The sequence below is a fragment of the Haemorhous mexicanus genome, chromosome 3 (genome assembly GCF_027477595.1).
Source record: "Haemorhous mexicanus isolate bHaeMex1 chromosome 3, bHaeMex1.pri, whole genome shotgun sequence".
NCBI lineage: Eukaryota > Metazoa > Chordata > Aves > Passeriformes > Fringillidae > Haemorhous > Haemorhous mexicanus.
Window position 1 is genome coordinate 13,892,936 of NC_082343.1, and position 22,124 is coordinate 13,915,059.

At 43.4% G+C, this 22,124-nt stretch overlaps 1 protein-coding gene across 1 annotated transcript in view; it reads right to left on the reverse strand.

Moving 5' to 3' along the window:
- The window catches only part of ALK (ALK receptor tyrosine kinase), a 306,751-nt gene extending 286,283 nt beyond the window's left edge, over positions 1-20,468 (reverse strand). Inside the window, exon 1 of the mRNA XM_059840860.1 lies at positions 20,349-20,468. Coding sequence (XP_059696843.1) covers positions 20,349-20,448 — 100 coding nt within the window. The 5' untranslated portion in view covers positions 20,449-20,468. The remainder of the gene's footprint in view (positions 1-20,348) is intronic.
- Positions 20,469-22,124: the final 1,656 nt, after the last annotated feature.

The following is a 22,124-nucleotide window of genomic DNA, read 5'->3' on the forward strand; positions in this document are numbered from 1 at the left end:
CCAGACACATATTGTAGAAATGTTATGTTAATCCAGCCTTTCAGAGCGTGAAGGAACCTTATCATTGGTAGAAAATAATAATCCTGTTTTGCCAGTGCTATGTAGAGATACTCAGGAAAATCAGGATTGTTCCTCAAAGACAAGACACCACCTAGAAAACTCTGCCAACCGCAGTACAAGAACATACCACAGCCATAAAATATAAGCATGGTAAATCTGTTCTAATAAGCTCTGGCTCTATCATCTCCACCAAACAGGAAACAAACAAAAACTCAGACACTTATTCCCTCCTGGCAGCCCACCAAGTCACCTCTGTGCTACCACATATGTTCCCAGTGTCTTTACGTAGATACTTGCATTATTCACTAAGTCCTACCCACCACCTGCAGCTTCTTTGGGACAAAATATCTCATGGAGACACTGCTCTCCTGGCCTCAGTATGAAGAGTGGTCACAGTGACTCAACATGAAACTGTGGAGAATGCTTAAGAGTCTAGAAGAGTTAGGTATGCCTAAAATAATTCAAATAATAGTCTGTTCCTTAATGGGAAACCTTATAAACCATTTATCCAGAAGTCAGAGTCTTTTCACATGGAATTTCTATGTATGGACCTAGGAGTGTTGGCATTTGCAGCACTGCCCATGCTATTTTGCCAGAAATACCCTGTATTTGGGAGATGACCTTGCATGACCTAGGTCTGATTCTTCCTAACAGCAAGGCAGCACTGCTACCTTCTCTCCTCTTCTTTCCACTCCTCCTCTCCACTTCTGCCTTCTCCTCCCCCCAAAAAATGGCAACACAAGTGGCAAAATGGGATTTTTGTCCCTTCTTATCATGGAAGTTTATTTTACTTTCAGACACCATGGTTATTTGCATTTAAGCTATGGTGTGTGTGAAGCTATGAACTCAGCTTCTAATTTCTACTAAAATTGGCACATAGTCAAGACAATGCAATAAAACACAGTAGATCTTCAGACTGCACTCAATTATCAGTATAGGCCCCAGCCATGTAGTAGACATTAGATAGGATAATAAAACCAGCATTTTATTTGGTACCACATGTAACAAAAGTGATTTCACATAGTTTTGAATTTTTTCTTGGCATGCTGCTGTGAGAGGTGTTTCACCTGCCTTTGGTATTCTAACCTACAGAAAAACATGGGGAAGAGCAAAATATTTGGTTTTATCACACAATAAATAGTTAAAATCATGCAGGCAGTACATCGGCAAATAATTCCTCTGGTATTCACCACTGGAAGTCATTCATTGACATAAACAAATCTAAGGGGTTGCAGGAAAACAGTACACAGGCTCATCAAACACCTTGCTCTAACAGCTATTTTTGAAGCAAAGGATATAGGCTATTAGAGTTTAGTAGATTATGAAACCACGCAAAATCCACTCATTCATGGAGATAAGATTTATCGAATCACAATTCCCCCTGTTCTTTTAAGATATTTCATAATGACACTGACAGATGAAAGGCTTGCTTGCCTGGCTCTACAGCCCAGAACACTGCCAATACTCCAAAATTTATCAAAATGACAATTCAAAGCTATTTTCTCCTAGTTATTATAGAAGGGTCAGTTGGATTTTACACAACTCATCTTAAATGATTGATTAAAGACACTGGAAAGACAGCCACTGTTGCCTTCCAGGTATGCAATGCTGGAATGAGAGACACATCTCAGGATGCAAAACACACCTTATTAAAGTTATTGATAAAGCACGGGCCTCAGGGGAGCACCATTATTTTTTGCTAATAACAATTCACATATTCTATTCCTGTGAAATGTATGTGTACCTGAAAAGATGTTTGAGGAGGAAACATGAGGAGGGTTGGTTACAGATGGAGGTTATACAAGTTGGAGCAGCATTCAACGTGATGGTGTTACAAAGAATTTGGGCTGTCAAAACACAAAGATATACATCTTACTAGAATAATTTTTCACAGAAAATAATAGACTGGTTTGCCTGGAGGATCATCTAGTTCCAACCTCACTGTCATGGGTGGGGATGTATTTCACTAGACCAGGTTGCTCAGAGCTTCATCCAACCTGGCCTTGAACACTTCCAGGGATGGGGCATCCCCAGCTTCTCTGGGCAACCTGTGCCAGTGCCTCATCACTCCTTCCTAACACCTAACCTAAACTTCCCCTTTTCAGCTTGAAGCTATTCTTCCTTGTCTTGTATATGCTCTTGTAAATAGTTCCTCTCCATCTTTCTTGTTCTGAACTGGGAACATATTTATAACATATTTTCGTTTGCTGGTTCATTTTTAGTGTACAAACAAGAGTAAATTTTGCAAAGAAATTAGCTATCTTCCTCAATTTCTTGAAGCTAATCCAAGCAGAACATTTCTTGTCTCTGAGAGTCTTTGTCACCTCTACTCTTAGCAGATGTCTATTCAAAAAACCCACAAACTCTTTTACAAACAGCAGAAAGCCGTGAGGTCACTTCTACCTACTTTCCTGCAATACTTAATCTTCAAAATTAATTTCATTTTTCATGACGATTTTGTGATCTCTTTTGATGCCAAAAATGTTATTTTCTTTTTTTTTCCTGGGAAGAACTGCATTTTTAATCAGGCTTCCCAGAAAGAGCTTTTGCTGATCTTAATGTGAAAAGAAATCTATGAAAAAAATATGCCTGGGAAATATTACTTCAGATGACAGAGTTTATTTGACAGCACAGAAGATGAAAAGGCTTGGGTCCTTAAATTCTCTCTTCTCTGCAGACCACAGAAGAGTGTATGGAAAGCTGAACAGTGAAATACGGTTATGCCTAGAGACTGTTTGGCATCTCCTGCACATCACAGGAACATCTGGAGAGATGCAATTAGAGCACAAGCAGCTGCAATGCCCCCACTTGCTAATCTGAATTGTTTCATTGTCACCTTGTGCTCCCTCACTGACTGCTGCATCTACTGAGCGACCTGCATTTTATAAATCAATTCTCAACTGTGTTGCATTATCATAGAAACGTTAGACAGCAGTAGGTTCCTGATCTGTTACCAGAGTGGGCAGGTGTCAATGGGATGACCTGCTGTCTGTTGAGTGAGCCAAATACTCGTCCTGTGTAACAAGCAGACACCCAGGCCATGCCCAAAAGCAGTTAGGGAACTCATGCATGACTTGGGATTCGACAATCTTGTCAAAAATCTGTCAGCTCCCTAACGAGAGGCCCTGCTTTACTCTGCTGATGTGTGTGGTGAGCAAACACGTATGCAGAGTACCATAAATCTGAGCCTAGTATTCCAAGCAGATATAGTCAGTTTGCTGGCATTCACAAAAAGACAGAACATACAGCTAAGAATATGTATCACAGGGTAACACCCTTGAGCACAGCTCAAGCTGCCCTGAAAAAGCCCAGCCAAATTCTATTTGCCCACAGTCACAGAATCACAGAATTGTTGAGGGTGGAGGGGAGTTCTGAACCTGTTTAGGAATTGCAAAGACAAAACTCTTTTTAAGTTTTTGGTTTGCCAAGAAGCTTCTCTGCAGCTCCTAATCAATCTGCAATGGTACAGGTATTTGCATTTCACCTCTTTCAGGTCAGGAGGAAAGCCATGATGTTCAGGCCCTGCTCAGCTGACACTTTATTCCAGAAACAGAGTTTTGACTGGGGCGTGAGGGCTGCAGTGACCTGGGGGGATCACTGCCACCCTTTGTCACCCATGGCCAAGCACTGACCTGGCAGGCACCAGGCTGACTCACTGCTGGGTTTCACTGGGGTAGCAGCAGGCATTCATCAGCACTAACAAGTAAATCACATCAGACACCAAAAGGGAGAAGAAAAGAACAAAGTGAACTCCATGAAGTGTTCCAACATCAAAGAAGAGGAGGTCAGAATCCCTCATCTTCCCTGCAGTATCAGAGATGGTTGCCAGTGACTCAGATTACAGCACAACCCATTCAGCACAAGGCCTCGGGGAGAAAGCCAGATTCACCTCTATTCCCTTTTTCCTTCAGCAACATCATAAGGTTCATCAATGTCATAATTTTATTGAAAAAAAGAATCATGAAGGACCATGGAACTGTCACAAAACTTCACTTTCCACATCTCTCAACTCCAGCAATTTGTCACTTTCTTGGGAGTCAGTCAGTCTTACTTGTGCTGACCTCAGCAGCTCCAAATATAAACACTTTTAAAAATTGTATTTCAAGGAAGATGGTTAACAGGTGAAATCTTATTTGTTTAATTCATTAGTAAATATCTTCAGTTATTAAACAGCACAGGATGAATAGCATGAATACAGTGAAAAGTGGAGTCCTTCACTACTGAGACACCAGTTTAAAAAACAAAGTAACTCTTCATTTTATGGATGATTGTGGCTGACCGTGAAACAGGGAAACTGCCCTTATCTCTCTCTCCACTTTAAAGGGTAAAGCTGCCAGCCGCATTTCCCATTTAGCCAGCAAAATAGTTGATAAGTCAGTATTTTATCACCTTTCTGGGGAACCTCCCTTAAGTTTGTCACAGATTTAGTGCTACTCAGAGGAGCTGCACACATTGCTTTTATGAAGTGCCTCTATAAGAAGAGCTACTTGTTCAGAATGCAATATTAAAAAAAAGAGCTTGGGAAGGAACCTGCAGAGGAAGTCACATCAAGGCAGATCTGTGTATAATCAAGCCATGACACTGTCAGTCACAGCAAGGCACAACTTCCACTGTAATCAGCCTTTTTGGAGGAAGAGGCTGTTTTGGGAAAGGATTCCTGTTTGCTGTAGTACAGAATCATAACACAGAACCTAGCTTGATGAGATGGGAAATAAAAGGCCTTAACAGAGAAGCCTATGGTAAAAAAAAGTGAATTTTCCTGGAAAATAAAGCTTATCTGGTCTTTGCATCCAAGGCATCTGAGATGCAGGTTGTTAGAGCTGCACCCACCTCTTTGCTGCACCTGCTCCAGCTTTGGCTCTGATTCAGGAGGCTTTTACCTGCAACATTTTACAAGAGCTGAATTGCAAAACAGAGCCTTCATATAAATGCAGTTCCAGAAGTCAACACCTTCCCTGTCCTTTGGTGTGGAACTGAAAGGAACACCTAAAACCCCCTGTGTGTGACCCCAGCAATGTGTACCACCAATAAAAGCTACAGAGAGGCAAGAGATAACTGTTTTACTCAGAGAAAACAAAACTTCCTCCAGAGGACTTTGTTCTCAAGAGATGCTATGATAATCTCTGGATAATGGAAGTGCCCATGATGCTCTGGAGAGAGGCTTTAGAAGAGCAGTGACCAGGGTTGGGAGGTCAGTGATAAGACTTCAGACAGTACCATGTCCTGAAAGCCACCCTGAAAGCCAGGCTTTCATTGCTAGGCTAGAGACGTGCATGGAGCAGCTCGAAAACTGCCACATAAAACTTATCTCCTTGTGGTAATCCTGAGAGAGAATCCAAGTTTATACTAAGATGGTTCACAGAGCACCCATAAGAAAGCAGTCTTGTTTTGCCATGAAAACAAAATTATGAATAAAACAGATCTGTCCCAGGATATTACTCCAGAGAAACAATCTATGGACCAGTTTAGGGACTATGAAAGAAAAGATCTGAATTATTCTAGCTTGAACTAACACAGGAGATTAAAGACACTTCCATGTTAGTTGTAAACTAGTTTGAAAAGAGTTTTCATTTAGGCACTTTGTCTGTTCTTCCTTCTGGTAATTCTGCTGATGTGACTTCAATACAATCTTTAATACAAGGCTGACCTTCCCTTATTTTTCCTTCCCTTGAGCATTTTAATCTGAACTCCATTTTACCATCCTCAAATCCTTCTGGAGAAAGAGATGAGCATGATGATAAAAGACACGTTAAGAGACAAGATCATACTTCAGCTCTTTATCTTTGCAGATGGATTTGACTATTGGAAAGGATTTTAGAAGTAGAAACAAGACATTTTCTATCCCTTCCAAAGTAAAAATCACATTCTCCTTTCAGATGAACATCTCAATTTAGTTGTCTTTTTATTTTCAGAAAGAATATTGACTCATTTCCCCCTTCCCAATCCCTATTTTAAAAAATAACTTATTTTCAAAATTTTAAGTGACAAAAGTGTGTTTGAAATAATTTTAGGATCATATACTGAGAACTTTTTCATGGGGCAGAAAGGGCAAATTCGTTAGCTTTTACAATTTCAAGTCTGGGATACCACGCAAAAGTGCCTTCCTTTCCTTGAAGGCATGACCACAGTAGCATAGGCAGAGCAAAAAAGGTAAAAAGTGCTCACCTTCAGTTTGGAGATGTGACTGGTCTGTTTGTTCTGTACAGTTACCTTGTTACCTTGGCATAAATCAAACATAATTTCATTTTAACAAAGATAAAGAACTTGAAACTGGGTCTTCAAGGATGCAATGCTTAATGAACAGTGGACGTAAACATTTTAAGAGGTGACCATCATCTCTTTAGGCATATTCTAGTAAGTCTGACAAGCACCTTCCTCCTGTCATTGAACTCTGGAGAGGTGTTTTCCTCTTTGCTTACACTAGGATGCTGTCACGCCATCATTCTCCTTATTGGGTTGATGCTTCCCTGTTTTAATTCAGCTCAAAACCCAGATATATGATGTCAAAGGTCTAAGAGTGGGCTACAGCAGGAAGTTTAATGGCTAACACACAAACTACAGTGCAGTGGTTATGCCCAAAAGCCCCTCCCACAAAGCCATAAGAATTCAAGAACAAGAGTTCTTAGTATCTCCCATGCTGATTCGACCTGTGTAAAGACAGACGGACACTACCGTTCCAACCACTAAACATAGCACCAAGGCCTTCTTTTGCATTTCCACCTAGACTAAGTGCTGACAAAAAATGCCAGGTTGAAGATAAGTTCTATTTTTTTATCTTCTGACACAGAACATGAGGTGTGCTCTCTCCCTGTGCACTCACAGCACATGGCCCAACAGCAAAGAGCAGAAAAGGTGGTTCTTGTCCAGTCTGTTTGTACCTGAGAGCAGGAGAGGGGAGCAGATGTACAATGGGGAGATGTCATTGGCTTCAGTAGGCTTAGGATCAGCCCCTTATGCCTCCCATCAAACTCTAGTCCAAAGCCTTGAAGAAAACCTGAAAATTATGAGTGCTCAGAAGAGAAACCCCTGACTATGCTTCAGCCTAAATCTGGGACATGTCTCCACTCAGTTTGATCACTCTTATGGGATGACAGTCATTGCTTTCTCCATAGGGCACTATACTTCAAAGCAAAGTAATGTACTGCCTTCAGTTACACTAATGCAATCCCCTCTGATTTATTCCTTCTACCATTTCAGTCAACGTCCCAGCGAGTCATCTACTTACCAGCTGCACATCTGCTTGACAGCTTTAGGGATCTTTCTCAAGCAATAAGTCCTGAATGTCTTTCCAGGGTCTTATGCTTCAGCTCTTTACTGTTTAGAGGATATTGCTCTATTTATCCTCAGCTTCATAGTCCTCCTAATGTTTATCTACCAGCACTGCCATCTTTCAAGCCACTGTACTAACAGATAAGGCCTTCAGCATCTGATTACTGGTCCAGTTATTATTTGCTGTTTGTCCTCTATATTTAGATGTATTTTACATGTTTGCTGGCTTCATTTCCATCTACTATTATCCTTGTCAGAAACAGAGAATAGCAGTTACAGTCATAACAATGATCCTACAGCCAGCTCCACTAACATTTTGCTAATTCTGCTCCCTGTTCATAGTCCTTTAGTCATGATATTCAGAGTTAATACCAATTTTCCACTTAGAATGGAAGGGATGGATGAGCTACACTTTCACCTGTTGGAGTTTTTTTTATTATTTAAATACAGATATTTGTTTTCTTTTAAACTTGATATTTCTTCTAATAACAAGATAATTACTATCTAATTGAAAGCAGACACAAGTTGGTGTTTTTTTCCTATTAGGTTTCACTTGCGTGATTTGTCTAAGGTCATTTCTCCACAGGAAAATGGTCATAAAATAAACCCTGCAGTGCTCAGACCCAGCTACATTATACTGCAGTCTTATCCTGCTTTTCTTATAAGCTTGCACTTCTTCAAACAAAAAGAAATTCCTAGTTTTCCTTCAACAGCCCTATCCCCCACTTGACAGACATTCCTTGGACAATCTGCTTCCTTGGTGCCCCAGTGTACTCACTTGCAGGTGAAGTGGGAACTTGGAGTGCACTTTTCTTGAACCTCTTCAGTGTTCCCTACCTAGGAAGGGGCTCTACAAAGGCACAGAGGGAATCTGAGTGTCCAAATCCTCAAGACTCGATCTAGTGTGGCATTGTCTGTTTTCAAGCTAGAACTGTCTTTCATTACACTAAAGGTCTCCCTTCCCATTAATCTTGTTGAGCAGCTCTCCTTTCCAAGCTCTGCTGCTCACAATGTGTGATTCCTTATTGTTGAGCATCCATCACACGTAAAATCAGTTCTAAGCACCCCATTACTCACATATTTAGAGATGTCAAAGCAAGGCCTCCATGTAGCTCACAGAGCACTTTAGAATTCCCTTCTGCTTTCCCATCAAAAAGGCAAAAAGGACATAAGCAGACAGCATCTTATTTGAACTTACCAGGGAGGTAGATTTCCTTATTCAGAAAGTTATGTCGAGAAGCAAGGCAAAAAAGGCAACTACATAATACAGCTACAGTTAATGATGCATGAACATCACAAAGTTCAGCTGAGCAATGACCCAGTCCTGGGTCCTTCAGGTGACTTTTTCAGTGCCAATACAACATGAGAACTTTCCTTGAAGACCCTGTATGGAAACCGAGGTGAATTTCCTTTCTCATATTGTAATTTATATTTAGACCACTCTACACAGCATTTAAAGACCCAGAAACCAGGGGTTTCTTTAGCACAGCCTGCTCTTCAGTTTGGTTTAGGGACCGTCTCCATTCATTGTTATCATGCGTACATACAACTATATCCTGATGAGATCAAGGAAACTGGGAAACTTCTGGGGAAAAAAATCACTAATATGGGGTGTCTAAAGAAGTTTTCTATATTTAAGAGCTTCCATTATTGGGATAAGTCTTAGAGAAATCTGTTGAGCTCATGTCTAAAAACTTTGCATTCTCACACTCGTTATTAAAAGGGAGAGTATGATCAATTGGTCTCCAGGGTTTATCCAGTAATAGATTCCTTTCCCCGGCACAGGATTGCTGCAGCTCATTCACGCACTCATTCGTTCATTCATTCTGCAATTGCGCAAACAGACTCTGTAAACAAAAACTCCTCACCAGCAAACTCCCACCGTGCCAGCAATGTTAAGTGGCAACAATATGAACACCCTGCAGAGAAGCAAAGGCAAACAGTTCATTGATGCTTCTCTTTCCTCTTACCAGTACAGTTGATCCTGCTTTACAACCAATGTAAAAAGATAGGTTACAGGGGTAATAAACCTCAATACATTAAGTCTCTGTACAGACTGGTTGCTGAAGGCTTAATATCAGTCATAATTATTATCCATAAAATGTTATTGAATCAGATCTTAAAAGTTAATGCTGCTTTGTTTCAAGAGATAAAGGACAGTAGGCTGGAAAAGGAAAGAAAGAAACACTGAGCTTTTGATCAATCTTTGTGTGATTTAAAACCTTAATCGCAAAAGGGACTCAGCACTTCAACTATTATCCCAAATCCTATGAGCTGGCCTAAGCAGAGCCCAGTGGCAAGAGTGATTACTCAGAGGGTGTTTTATCTTTGAACTTGATACCAGCACTCAGATGGAGGCTGTAACTCTTTTCTTGAACTCAGGCCTGGTGAATGCTGTCCTTTTAAGATAGACTGAAATGTGGAGCAGGTAGGGAAGGGCTTTCATAAAGCCACAGCATCCCACATTCCATTTGGGGCCTTGCTGCTCGCAGCACTGCCTTCATCCACGAGTGTTTCCTTCACAGCCCTCACATTAATACAAGATGCAAAGCAGGTGCCCTGACAGAAAGCATCAGGCCATGGTCAATGGGGCACATAAGTTGCCCTAACATTTACAGCTAATAAAGATTGCTTTCCTTCCTGTCCACAAAAACAGAGGATCTGGATAGGCTGGATTGATGGGCCCAGACCAGCTGTAGGAGGGTGAGCAAGGTGAAGTGCCAGGTCACAGCTCTTGGGTCACAACAACCCCTGCAGTTCTACAGTACAGAAGTGCAGCAGGAAAGCTGCCCAGAGGAAAAAGGACCTGTTCCACAGGTGGCCAAGAAGGCCAATAGCATCCTGGCCTGTGTCAGCAAGAGTGTGGCCAGCAGGACCAGGGCAGGGATTGTCCTCTTGCACTTGGCACTGCTGAGGCCACACCTCCAGTGCTGCGTCCAGTTCTGGGCCACTCACTACAGGAAACACCCTGAGGTGCTGGAGAGACTCCAGAGAAGGACAACGGAGCAGAACAAGGGTCTGGAGCACAAGTCTGATGAGAAGCATCTGAGGGAGCTGTGGGGGCTCAGCCTGGAGAAGACGAAACTCAGGAGTGACCTTATCACTCTCTACAACCACCTTAAAAAAGGGTGTAGCCAGATAAGGGTCAGTCTTTTTACCAAGCTAACAACAGACAGAACAAGAGAAAATGGTCTTAAGTTGTGCCAGGGGAGGTTTAGATTGGATATTAGAAAAACTTTTTTCAGTGATAGGATTATCAAGCATTAGAACTGGTTGATAATGGTGTCCAGGGAATGGTGGAATCACCATCCCTGAAAATGTTAAAAAAATGTGTAGATGTGGCACTTAGGGGCCTGGTGTAGTAGTGGACTTGGCAGTCCTGGGTTAAAAGTTGGACTTGGTGATCTTAGAGGTTTTTTTCAACTCACATAATTCTGTGATTTTATTCAGCTTTCAGCACTCACAATATCATTAATGCAGCTCTGCCTTAACCTTTTTGTAGCACAATATTGCAACAATTGGAAGCCATCCCTCATCTCTAGAAAGAGCCAGGAAGAAGAAAGTTTCAATGTAACAGCTGGGAAGGAGCAAAGTGGACCAGCACATGTCCTCTCCTTCAAAAGCCACAGTGCTTCCAAGCCAGAAAGAGACCCTAGCTCCCATGTAAAACAAGTTTCATGTCCTCCCTGGGTTACTTAGCAGATATTAATCATGTTATGGACACCCCAGTGTTCTGCAAAGTGAAGACAGATTTTTAAGTTTCACCACAGGCTGTAGACCTTTGAGAACAAAGAAGTGTGTTCTGACTTACATGCCACTTCTCAGCCAGCCCCAGGCAGATTCACTCCCTGCCTCTGTAATGCACCTGTTTTGCAAAGCAACCATTAAATTTGGAAGCTTTATGGAATGCAACATTTTTCACATCTAAAAAGTATGCCAGAGAAATCATGCAGAAGGGTAATAGGAAATACTTGCAGGGAGACCTATTCTAAATTGTCTACACATAGATAAGGTATAAAATTCCTCTCCTTAAAGATTTTATTAACCTTTTGCTGATGGAAGGAGATTAGTGATTGAGAGCTAGATGAGGTCAGTGGAGCAATTATATTTTGAAACCTCTTCAAACAAGGCTCTTGTACAATTTAAGAAAAAAGTTGACAAAATTAATTGTTACTTAAAACAAGTATTTTAGAAGAATAATTAACCTATAATAACTATTCTGGCCTCCTCTCCAGCCCTGAAAAGTAATCCTTTCTCATTAGTTTCAAGTTTAATTAGCATCAATAATGAAACAGCCCTTGGAAATAACCATTGCATCATGGTCTATAATGCTGACATACACTGCCCTATAAAGGGTAAGGCCACATGGTGATGTCTGAAGATAGGGAGAGGCTCAGCAGATCACAGATGATCCCAAAACTAAGAAGAAAACAATATTGCAAAAGGTGCAGAATGTGACAAAACCAGATTTATTTAAAGAGGAGTGTCATAAACATGGTGCGGAGCAGAGGAGACTAGGATAGTTTTTCCAATAACTGCTGCAGTATTTCCATCAAGATACTGAGCCTCTCAACTCCAATTTCTTGTTCTTTCTTGGCCTTTTGGCTGAAGCAAAGAGAGAGAGACTTCCCTGTATAGTATATTGTATATGAGAAAATTCTATTCAGCACTTTCAATCTAACATAATCAAATAATGCTTTTCCATCCCTGGCTTCTATGATCTCTCTTTAAAACAGATATAATAATGCTTAGCATTGTCACTAGGGTGACAAGGCTTAAAGTAGTTTGAGAATCCAACACGAAAGAGGCTATAAAAAGCCCAGACGCTCTGCTGCATCTGAGATAACTCATTACTCAATGGGCCAGCAGAAACAGCAGGAGAATGCCAATATACAAGTTGCAATTAGAGGTCTGCTGCAACTTGCAGAGCTCTCAAGCATCATCACAGATTTCTAGGAAGTGAAGTCACAGATATTCAGCTGCATGTCACAAGCCCTACAGCAACCATGTTCCAAAGAACCACACCAGCTTTCAAAACTAAGCTGGAAAGAAATCTTCAATAGAATAAAATTCTTAGAAGAAGTATGACATATGAAAATCACCATTTCTAGCATGTCTAGCAAGACTGGTATTTTCCTTCCTAACAGACATCAAGAAATATATAGCACAAGAATCCCCACATGGACATCTCCCTCTGTACTCCCACCCTCACTCAGCAGGATCTCCTTTTTCCCCCTGGACTTACCACCCAGATGTTCTCTGCTCTTCACCTTACAGCCTTCTCTCTCTTTCCCAGCTTGTAACTTGAAGACAGAGTCAAGGTTTTCTTTCATCACAAGGTTTTGTAAGACATGAGACCAGCGAGAGTTGCTTGTCAGTAAGGAAATGGGCAGAAGCTTGCAGAAAGAGCCTCCACCTCTTTCTTCACAGTACATTACTGCAGGGAAATCCCAGTCCAAAAACAGATTCAGCATACACCCTTGTTTCTTTAGGAAAGGTAGCTCTTCTGCCTTGGTGTAAACATTGAAATACCAGGGGAAACTCTTGAGATTTGCAAACTGAGCTGAAGAGTGGTAAAGGCGATAAGTTGCAAAGGGGATACCCCATATTTCTAGAAGCATCTAGTTGAAAGGCTTCAGCCTAGTATCTCCCCTTTGCCATCTGTAACCCAGAAATATTCAGGTAATCCACCAAAGTTGTAAACTATCTCAAATGCTCCATTCTGTGCAAATGTCTGATATCTTAAGTAAGAAACCATAAAGGATAAACCTCCTCTCTCTGCCTCCACAACATTGTCCCTTCCCAGCCAGCACAAACAGTGCTGGGTTTGCTCAGCAGTCCCCATTAGCCAGAAGCAGCCAACACCTGCAGCTCCTCACTGCAAATGGAGATGGTGCCCAGCTGCAGCTGCCAAAAGCACATGAGCAGCTGGCCACAGCCTATCCTGTTCTTATTTACTATGAGGGTACAAATAATCTTGGTCAAAGACTCTCAAAAAATTCAAATTTCAAATCTAAATTTGACTATTTGGCTTCAAGACAGTTGGTGTTCTAACAGCCAAAGGTAGGACTCAACTTTCTTTAAAATAAAAGAGAAACTGATTTTCTTGTAGCATCAACCAAAACTCTAAGTTTGCTATCACTGAAATGAGGGAAATAGCAGTCCTTTGACTATTAGCAGTGCAGAGATGGGAATAAATCAATACGGTACACCAGCTCTTTTAGCTTTTCCCTTGAAAAGCTGAGAGTTCAGACTGCATCTTACTGCCTTTATTCAGGTTCTTAGAAAGTAAAAGCATTATTAGTCCATAAGAAAAAGCACCATCTACCAACAGAGTTCAAAAGCAGTCAAAACTATCCTTGCTTTGCAAAGGAAGTAACCACCACAAAGGGAAGTATTTCATCTCACAAAAGATGTCAATGGCAGAGCTGTGTACTGCATGGTAATTAAGCTAGAAGTCAAACTAGAACTCAGTTCTTGCAGCTGCCTACTGCAGTTCTTTGGCCAAAGAAATGCCTGTTGTTAGAAACTTGTCTGAAGTCAGTTTGAAGCCAGCCACCAGCTCTGTCTACTGGGTACACTTAGAACATTCAACCACTTCACAGATCCTACTTGACTAACGAGGGAAGGTAATTCTCCTTCACTACAACTGACAGAGTTCACAGCTTCTGCAAGGAGAGATCTTTAAGTCCTACCTATGCTGCCACAGGGAATTTCTGAGTAGCCATGCTAAGCAGGATAGTGACAACCATGAAGCTACTTGGCCATCTCAGTCATAAATCAAAATACTCATGTAAATTAGACTTTAGTCTCAAAATGTGTTTCTTGCCTAAATATTTAAACACATAAATAACCTCCAGCCATTCCAACTTGTCATTTTAAGCTTTCTGACATTTATTGTTCGCAAGAAAAGAAAGGTCAGACTTATCAAATCTGCATTTATGCTTCCATGACATTTTTCTTCAACCAAATCTTTCTGAATTAAAGAAGCAAGACAAATGTGGCACATTTCATAAAGGACCTTTCTCAGCCCAGCACTGCAGTCTCAGCAACCATGTTGAGTTCAGAAGTGGCTTCCCAGGAAACAGATGCTGTTGCTCAGTGGATAAAAGAGATCTGGAAAGCAGGCAACCAGAATTGGTGTTTGCTATTAGGTAAATCACTCCTGCCAAAACCATACATCTCCTAGTCTCAGTACTCTAGTTCTGAGTAGCCCAAGAGGATGCTTTGGTGTGAGAATTAGACAGGAAATGTCCAGGCACAGTGTGGAATTTGCTGCTGTTTGGGAAGCAACTTGGATTCTCAAAACATCATCACTCCAAGGGAGTTAGCACTGATGTATCCAAAAGGTGGGATCTTCTTTATTAAGACAAGACTCACTTAGCTGGGAATTTGTAAGTGCTAAATCCTGCCAGCCTCCCTTCAACTCTTCTACTTCTTTTGGCTAATTCACAAACATTGTCAGAAACACACATTTTATTTCCTATCATGTAATCTTTGGGTGAGATGTGCAGTGAACCAAATGACCAGATTACTTCAGGATCCAATTCACTCAGACACTGCAAAACTGCCTTTGATTTTGAAGGATGTCTCTGCTTTTGTATAATAAAGCACTTAAGTTTCCCTGAGCACTTCTTTACTGTAGATATTTATTCCCTGTTTTTAAGGATGTGGAAATAAAAGCACAGCAAGTTTAGAGAAAACATATTTTTTCAATGTGCCATAAATGTTCATTCAAACATAATAAATTGTTACTTGTGCCCCTTTTGGTGTTTGTTTATGGCTATTTTACTGAACATGCTTATGAATAAGAACATTCATAAGAACAATAAGCCTAAAAGTAAACAAAATTTGCAGAAAACAGATCTAGAAATCATAAACACATTTTGCATAATCCTGGCTCACAATGAGGATCAGCAACACCACATAACTCTGGGAAAACAAATCCATGTGATCACATCACACTTTCCGTGAACCACTCAAAGACTGAGCATAATTTCTAACATAATCTGTCAAATAATCAGCAACAAATTTGCAAATCCCAGTGGCTTTACTGTGAAAGCCTCATGGCTTTGCAAGCCAAATTTTTGTGGTCAACATGCACAAGGCATCATGAGTCTAAAGACTCATAAGCCATGAGTTTTCTCAGTGCTGATGGAATAGAGAAGTGACTTGGACAGCAACAAGCAGGACAGCAGTAGGATCAAGGAACACACTGCCCACAAAGCCAGACAAACCCCATTACTAGACAGTTAGTTTCCTCTCCAAGAAGCATTTCCTGTTCAAGAAGAGGCACTGTGAACTGACTGTATCCACATTTCTGGAAAGCATGAATGACTGGAGGTCTAGAGGAAAGTGCTACATACCTAATAGGGCAGGAAAGTCTGAGAAAGATGCTTCTAAGCACACGCATGATTCACTGATTTAGCAACTGGTAATCCACAGGCAACCCACTGGTACCATTGACAACCCAAGGGTAGAAGAGGAAAGCCTTGGTTTGCACTCATTCATGTCCAGAATAAACTGAAGTGCAACTCACACTCTCTTTAAGCTTCAGACTGGCAAAGCTGGCCTGATAGATGAGGCAAAGCACAAAACCCCAGCAAAGAGCAAAGCCACTTGCACTACACCAGAAACCTTTCAGAAGCCTGATGGCAGTGCCTCAGTGTTATCCAGCAAGTTCTGCCACTGCTTTATCAGAAGAGCAAGATCAGATCTCAGGTGTGGCCCACAGCTGAGGGTGAGAGAAAAACAGAGAGCAACTGCAAAGTGACCAATACCTTTTACCAGTTTTCTGCTCAGTATGACACAATTCCAAATGGTATCACTTGAAGGCAGCAAAACAAAACCAAAATATAATGAAAAATATTACTAAGAGACCTTGATTAAATGCTAGCACCTCTATAATACACAGAAATAATTCTGTAGACTCCAGCACAGTCAGATTTCAGCTAGGAGCTCTGATTTTCATTTACAAAATGTCCCGTTTCAAAACCACATTTTTATCTAGTCTGAAGTTCTCTTTAATCTTTAGGCAAAGGGCTCCTCCTGCAAATGAGTTCAGGTGTATAGTAGCAGTCCCCTAAAGATGTAAAGCCTAATTGCCTCAGCATTATAATAGCATTGGTATGTAGTGAATGCAGAGTTTCAGGGAGAATACATGTGGCAAGTTAATAAAATTTTAGATGAAGGCCACAGTGCAGGAGTAATATTTCGCCTAGCCAGAGGATGAAAAGTTATGCATTGCTATTTAAAAAATATAATTGGAATGTTAAATCTATTTCATGAATGAAAGTACATTGACCTTTAGAGGGAAGAATGACTCATTTTCAACCCTGTATGACCCTTCTTAACATACATTTCCTACCTCTGCATATGTAAGTAGCAATTAATTTTCATGGGAAGTTATTTTATGGCCATTTCAGCTTATTAAATTTCCTGGGTAAACTCACAAGAAACCTATTTAGCAACATTTGTGGCTCAGGTGCCTTATAGTGAGAGAACTGGTTCCCTGTGAGGCTAACATGAAAAAAATCCAAATACCAGTGCAGGGTTAGAGTGGAAGGGCTCTTGGATTATTTCCACCAAGAAAGCTCAATAACCTGTCCAGAGCACACTGCTACAGAGACCCATTGTGGTTCAAAACTATACAGCAAACCCTGTAAGACCAGAACTACAGCCAGCCTGAAGATCTCCTGACAGTAATGTTCACACTGGCTGTTCAGTTCCCCATGGCAATGTACTGGTTTTCATTAGATTCTTTTGGGAAAGTTTTCCTTGGAGGCACAGCAGAATTTCTAGTCAAAACCACAGACAATGAGAGCAAAGTCAACAGCAACTTGGTAGTTGAGAGGTTCACCTCAAATCCAGGAGACCTGCAGCACTGGACTCCTGTCCAAGCCTCCTCCTCCCTTCCTCTGCATTTCTTGATGCCTGTCTTTCGTGTCTTTGATAAGAAAAGATTAAATTAATTGGATTTTTTTTTGGGTTTTTTTTTTTTTTTTTTTTTTGTCCCAGAGAAGCACTGGGAGAAGGCTAAGAAGTCAGTACTAAATCTGAAAGCATTTCCAAGAGAGCAAAACTTTCTTGAACCCAATTTTGAAAAGGCCAAGCTGACACAGAAATGGTAGATGGGCTGAGGTTTGGTCCTATTCCAACTGAATGAAACTTCCATGCAGTTTCTCTAAATGGAAGCTTCTTGCAGGATGCTCTGTTCCCACAAGGAAGAGTGTGAGAGAAATCTGGCATCAGGAATATTTGCAGAAGAGCCCTGTAGAAATTCAACTTTATGGCTTGACTGCTGAATAACAGCTGCCCATAAGTACATCCTTTACTAATTGTTCAGTAACAGACTGAGACAAAGTGCTCTATGCTTTGTACAAGCATGCTGTTAAAAAAGGAAAGGGTTCACTCCACTTAAATTTTTCTTTGGGCCAGCAAATGAAAATAAAAGTTAAAGAGAATAAAGCATTATTTACAGGACTCTGTTGTCACCTCTAAGGTTAGTGTGACTTCATCCCCTTGCCATTTTTTCTCACCCTAAAATATAATTCATTCTCCATTCATAGGGAGGATAATGTGGTGAAAATAATTTAGCAAGGTAATTATACATTTTTCAGGGAAGTACTGCAACCCTGGACATCTCCAGCAGACAAGAGGAAAAACAAAAGCCCAGTATGCCAACATAAGTGAAGCAGTTTTCCATTGTTGATGGGAGGTTTGTATTGTTTGAAATCCATTTCCAATTAGCTTAAGCAATGAAGGAAAGGCTCAGTTGCCTTAGGAAGGGCTTTAGTTAAGCCCTGTGCACATTAGCTGCAATGGTGTCAATAACTGCTGGAATCTGACAGGCTGGTGGAGGCTGTTCGTGCTGTTATCACTGTGTCAGCACATCCTGCTGTCGGCAGGGCTGCACAGCACAAATTTAAGGCTGGCAGTGACACATGGTGTTCACACAGGCAGCACCTTAGCAAAGCAGGAGGAATGGATTCCTAATGTTGTTAAACAAACCCATGTTAACAAAAGCAGAGCAAAGCCATAAATAGTGTAACTATGCTGAGGAGTCACTGCTGAAAAAGCAGAGATGCAATTCAGAAAGAGACCAGGATTTTTACAGGAGATTATGAACAGCTGCAAGGAGAAGTTACCACTTCGATAGAGGTAAAGGAGGTCCATATTCCTTCCCTCTGCTCCTCCTTTTCCTGCCTCTTCTGTGATTGAATTTGCATGACTGTGTTGCAGTAAGAACAGCAGAGCTTTCTCTCCAACATGATTTTACAGGGGCATAGCTTTCTACTGATCTGGAAAAACATGCATTTCTCCTCAGCAGTGAGACAACAGACAAAATAAAACCTGTGAGTTTTAATAGCTTTGGTTAAAGCTCCATCTGCATTGTATTCACATCAGAGAATCTGTTAGTTCTTATGTATGCCCTTCCCTCAGGTTAAAAACACACCTTCATCCTCTAAGAAGACAAATGCATGTCCTCAAGCTCCATCACTGCTGTAAGTACCTGAGTAAAAATGGCATTTGCAACTAAGACTTCACTGCCCGAGGAGATCTGTAAATCGAAACAAGTGCTAATCACAACAAATTCCCCGAAGAGAAAGAAAAGGAGACAGTAGGGTTTGGTCTCTTTAATTTTTAATATTTCTTTCTTTACGGCAATGTAGCAAGGCAAGACCTGCTGGAAGGAGGTGGGGGGTGGGGGGGTGTTGGCCTCACCTAGCCACCTTGTGGCGGACAGCACCTCTGTGTTATCCCTGCCAGATCCAACACGGGAAGAGCTAACCTGGGTACCTCACGTAAGCCACAGCTGCAGGACTTACTCACACACAGCCTGCCCTGAGAGTCAGCTTAGGTTTTCATTTCAGGCAGCAATGAAGGAGATGGGTTCCATTTGTAGTTCTTCAGACGGCTATCCCATCTTTTCAGATGAGCATCAAAAATCAGTTGCTCCAACTTTGTATTCAAAGCCCAGCAGTGACTTCTCCCTCCTCTCGTGAATTTTCTGAAGTGTATTCTGTGGTCCATTAAGCAGGTGGCTACTCAGGGACACACCATTGACTTCTACAAAGCTTCATAAAAGGTACCTGACTTAACTCACTGTGACAAATTATTTGGACCTGCAGTCCGCTAGGTATTATATTCTTCTAGTAGGAAAGGCTGAATCACAGCTTCTGTTAAAGATACAATGCACACATAGAATGGAAATTTCTCTTGATCACTGGCCCATAACAGCGTCCTGATTTGAGATAAAGGACCTGCCCCAAACCATGGCTGCCAATCACCACCCACCAGAACCGAAATTCTAAGCCAGGTTCTCTCTTCACACAAGTACCAGTGCTGCATGAGCCTTCTCAGACGTATAACTTCATGTACTGTAGCTGATAGAATGCAGTTCACTTAGGATCCTTTGGGGTTTTGAAATGTCAATCAGCCCTTATATTTTATGTTTAAAGAAGAGTAATAATATTAATATCAATATCCAGTAATAGAGACAGTAGCTTTAATGTACAAAATCGGGAGCCAGACCCAGCTTTGGAGATGTTTGTGCTGTTCCCTGGTCTGCTGGCACATAACCTTGAAAACCCTCGCAGCCCTTTGAGGAAGCATCCCTTTTTAGGACGATATTTTTTAAGTTTCAAAGAACCTGATCTTGCTGTCCTTCGACTAATGACACCTTAACCTTCTAGGTCTTCCTTGCGGCTTTCTAGCACATAGGAACTCTTGGCGTTTCGCAAAAATCCCTCATCGCTTTCAAAACATTATGCGCTTCGATACATTTCGCACCGGTACAGCGCAGCCCTTAGTGACAAACCGTGAGGGGAAGGCGCGACTGTTCGGGGGAGCAGCGCTTCCCGCATCGGCGGGGCTGTCAGTGACCGGGACCGTGCGGAGCGCTGGACGCGCGTCCCGGCGGGGAGGGCGCACCGCACCGCCGGGGCACGGCGGGCGCTGCGCGGAGCGGGCGAGGGGCGCTGCCCGGCGCGGTGCGAGGCATGCAACGCACGGCTCACCTGCCGCGGAGACGTGGAAGAGGAGGCGGGGGCGGGCGGCGCGGATGGCCGCCGACAGCCCTCGCTCGCTGCCCGGGAGGGCGCCGCGGCGCTCGGGCATCAGCCGCACTCGCAGCCGCCCGTCGCCGGCGCGGAGCCACCAGGCGAAGAGCTCGGTGAGGTTGAACTCCAGGTGCGCCCCGCCGGAGCCCGGCGGAGGCTCCCCGGCGCAGCCGTCCCGCACGGTGCCCTCGCCCACCTCCAGCACCAGCTGCTTGGCGCGCCGCAGCCGCCGCCCGGCCGCGGAGGGCCCGGCCGGGGCGGCGGGCGGCTCGGCCCCCGGCAGCGCCCCGCGGCCGGCGCGGAGCAGGGGCGCGCAGTCCAGGCGCAGGCGGCACCGCGCCGCGGCGCGCCCCGGCGGCCCCAGCACCAGCTCCCGCACGTAGGTGCGAAACAGCGAGGGCACAACGAAGTCCATCGCCAGGCTCCTCCTCTGCAGCCGCGAGAGGCCGGGGGTGTCCCGCGGTCCCGCCGCCCCCGGGGCCAAGCTCAAGGCGAGGCAGGCGGCGGCCAGGAGGCGGGCAGGCAGCCTGTCTCCAGCCATGACCCGCGGGAGGACGGCAGCGCCCAGTCCCGCGCCCGCGGAGCGGCGGCGGGGAGCGCGATGCCGGCGCGGGGCTCTGCGGAGGGAGCTCGGGGCCGCCGCCGGCCGCTCCACCCGGGGCCGCCGCTGCGCGGGCTTTGCCGGCTCCAACTACCCGCCACAACGCAGGCATTACCCAGCGAGCGCTGACGTCACGCCCGAGAGCGCCCCCCAGCAGCCAATGGCGTCCCCGGTAGCCCTCATTATGCAAATGTCCGGGGGCGGGGCGGGCGGAGCGTTCATTGAGGAAAAAAAATGGCCCGGCGGGCGCGGGAGCCGGGCCGGGCTACGCGGCCCCCCGGGACCGGGCTGGGACACGCGCGGGCCCCGGGAGCGGGGGCGGGCAGAGGCCGATTGCTGCCCGCAGGGGGGGACCCGGCGTGCCGGCAAGAGAACGGCTGGAGCCGCACCTCCACTTGGCCCGGAGGGGCTGGGGGCGGGCACCGGGCGCCGAGTCCGGCTGCCACCCCCGTGTTGCGGGGGGCTCTGGCGTCCCGTTCCCCGCCTCTTCTCTCTGTGCACGCAGTGATGGACATACCTGTCCGCTCTTCTTCCTTCCTTTCCTTTTCTTCCCTTCCCTTTTCTTCCCTTCCCTTTCCTGCTCTTTCCCTTTCCTTCCCTCTGTCCTCCCTCCCCATCCTTCCTTTTCCTCTCTTCCTTTCCTTTCTTCCCTTCCTTTCCTTCCTGGCTTCCCTCCTTACCTCCTTAAAGGCTGACGTCCATAAAACAACCCTGCATGTCTTTTCCCTGTAGAGAATGAAAAAAAAAAAAAAAAGATGAGAAGCGAGAAGGGGGTGGGGGGGGGGAATCTTAGAGTATAAGTCATTCTAAAAAACGGATCAAAATTCTTCCATTTCTGCATGAAAACAACAGCCTTAAGAAAGGTTCATGCAACAATTTCCCCCTTTTTACCCTTCATAAATACAATTTAATTACTGTAATTACATTAGTGCTGTGCCTTAGGATAGCTAATCATAACTCATTCATATTTCTGGAAGTTGCCTATATGAATTAATGACTTATTATTATCTCTTTAGTTTGATACTTGATGCATGTATATTTTTATAATCCAGGTACTTTAACTATATAATCATTAGAGTGCAATTATTCTGTCATGCAGTTATTCTTGTGCTTATATCAAATTAATGTTAATA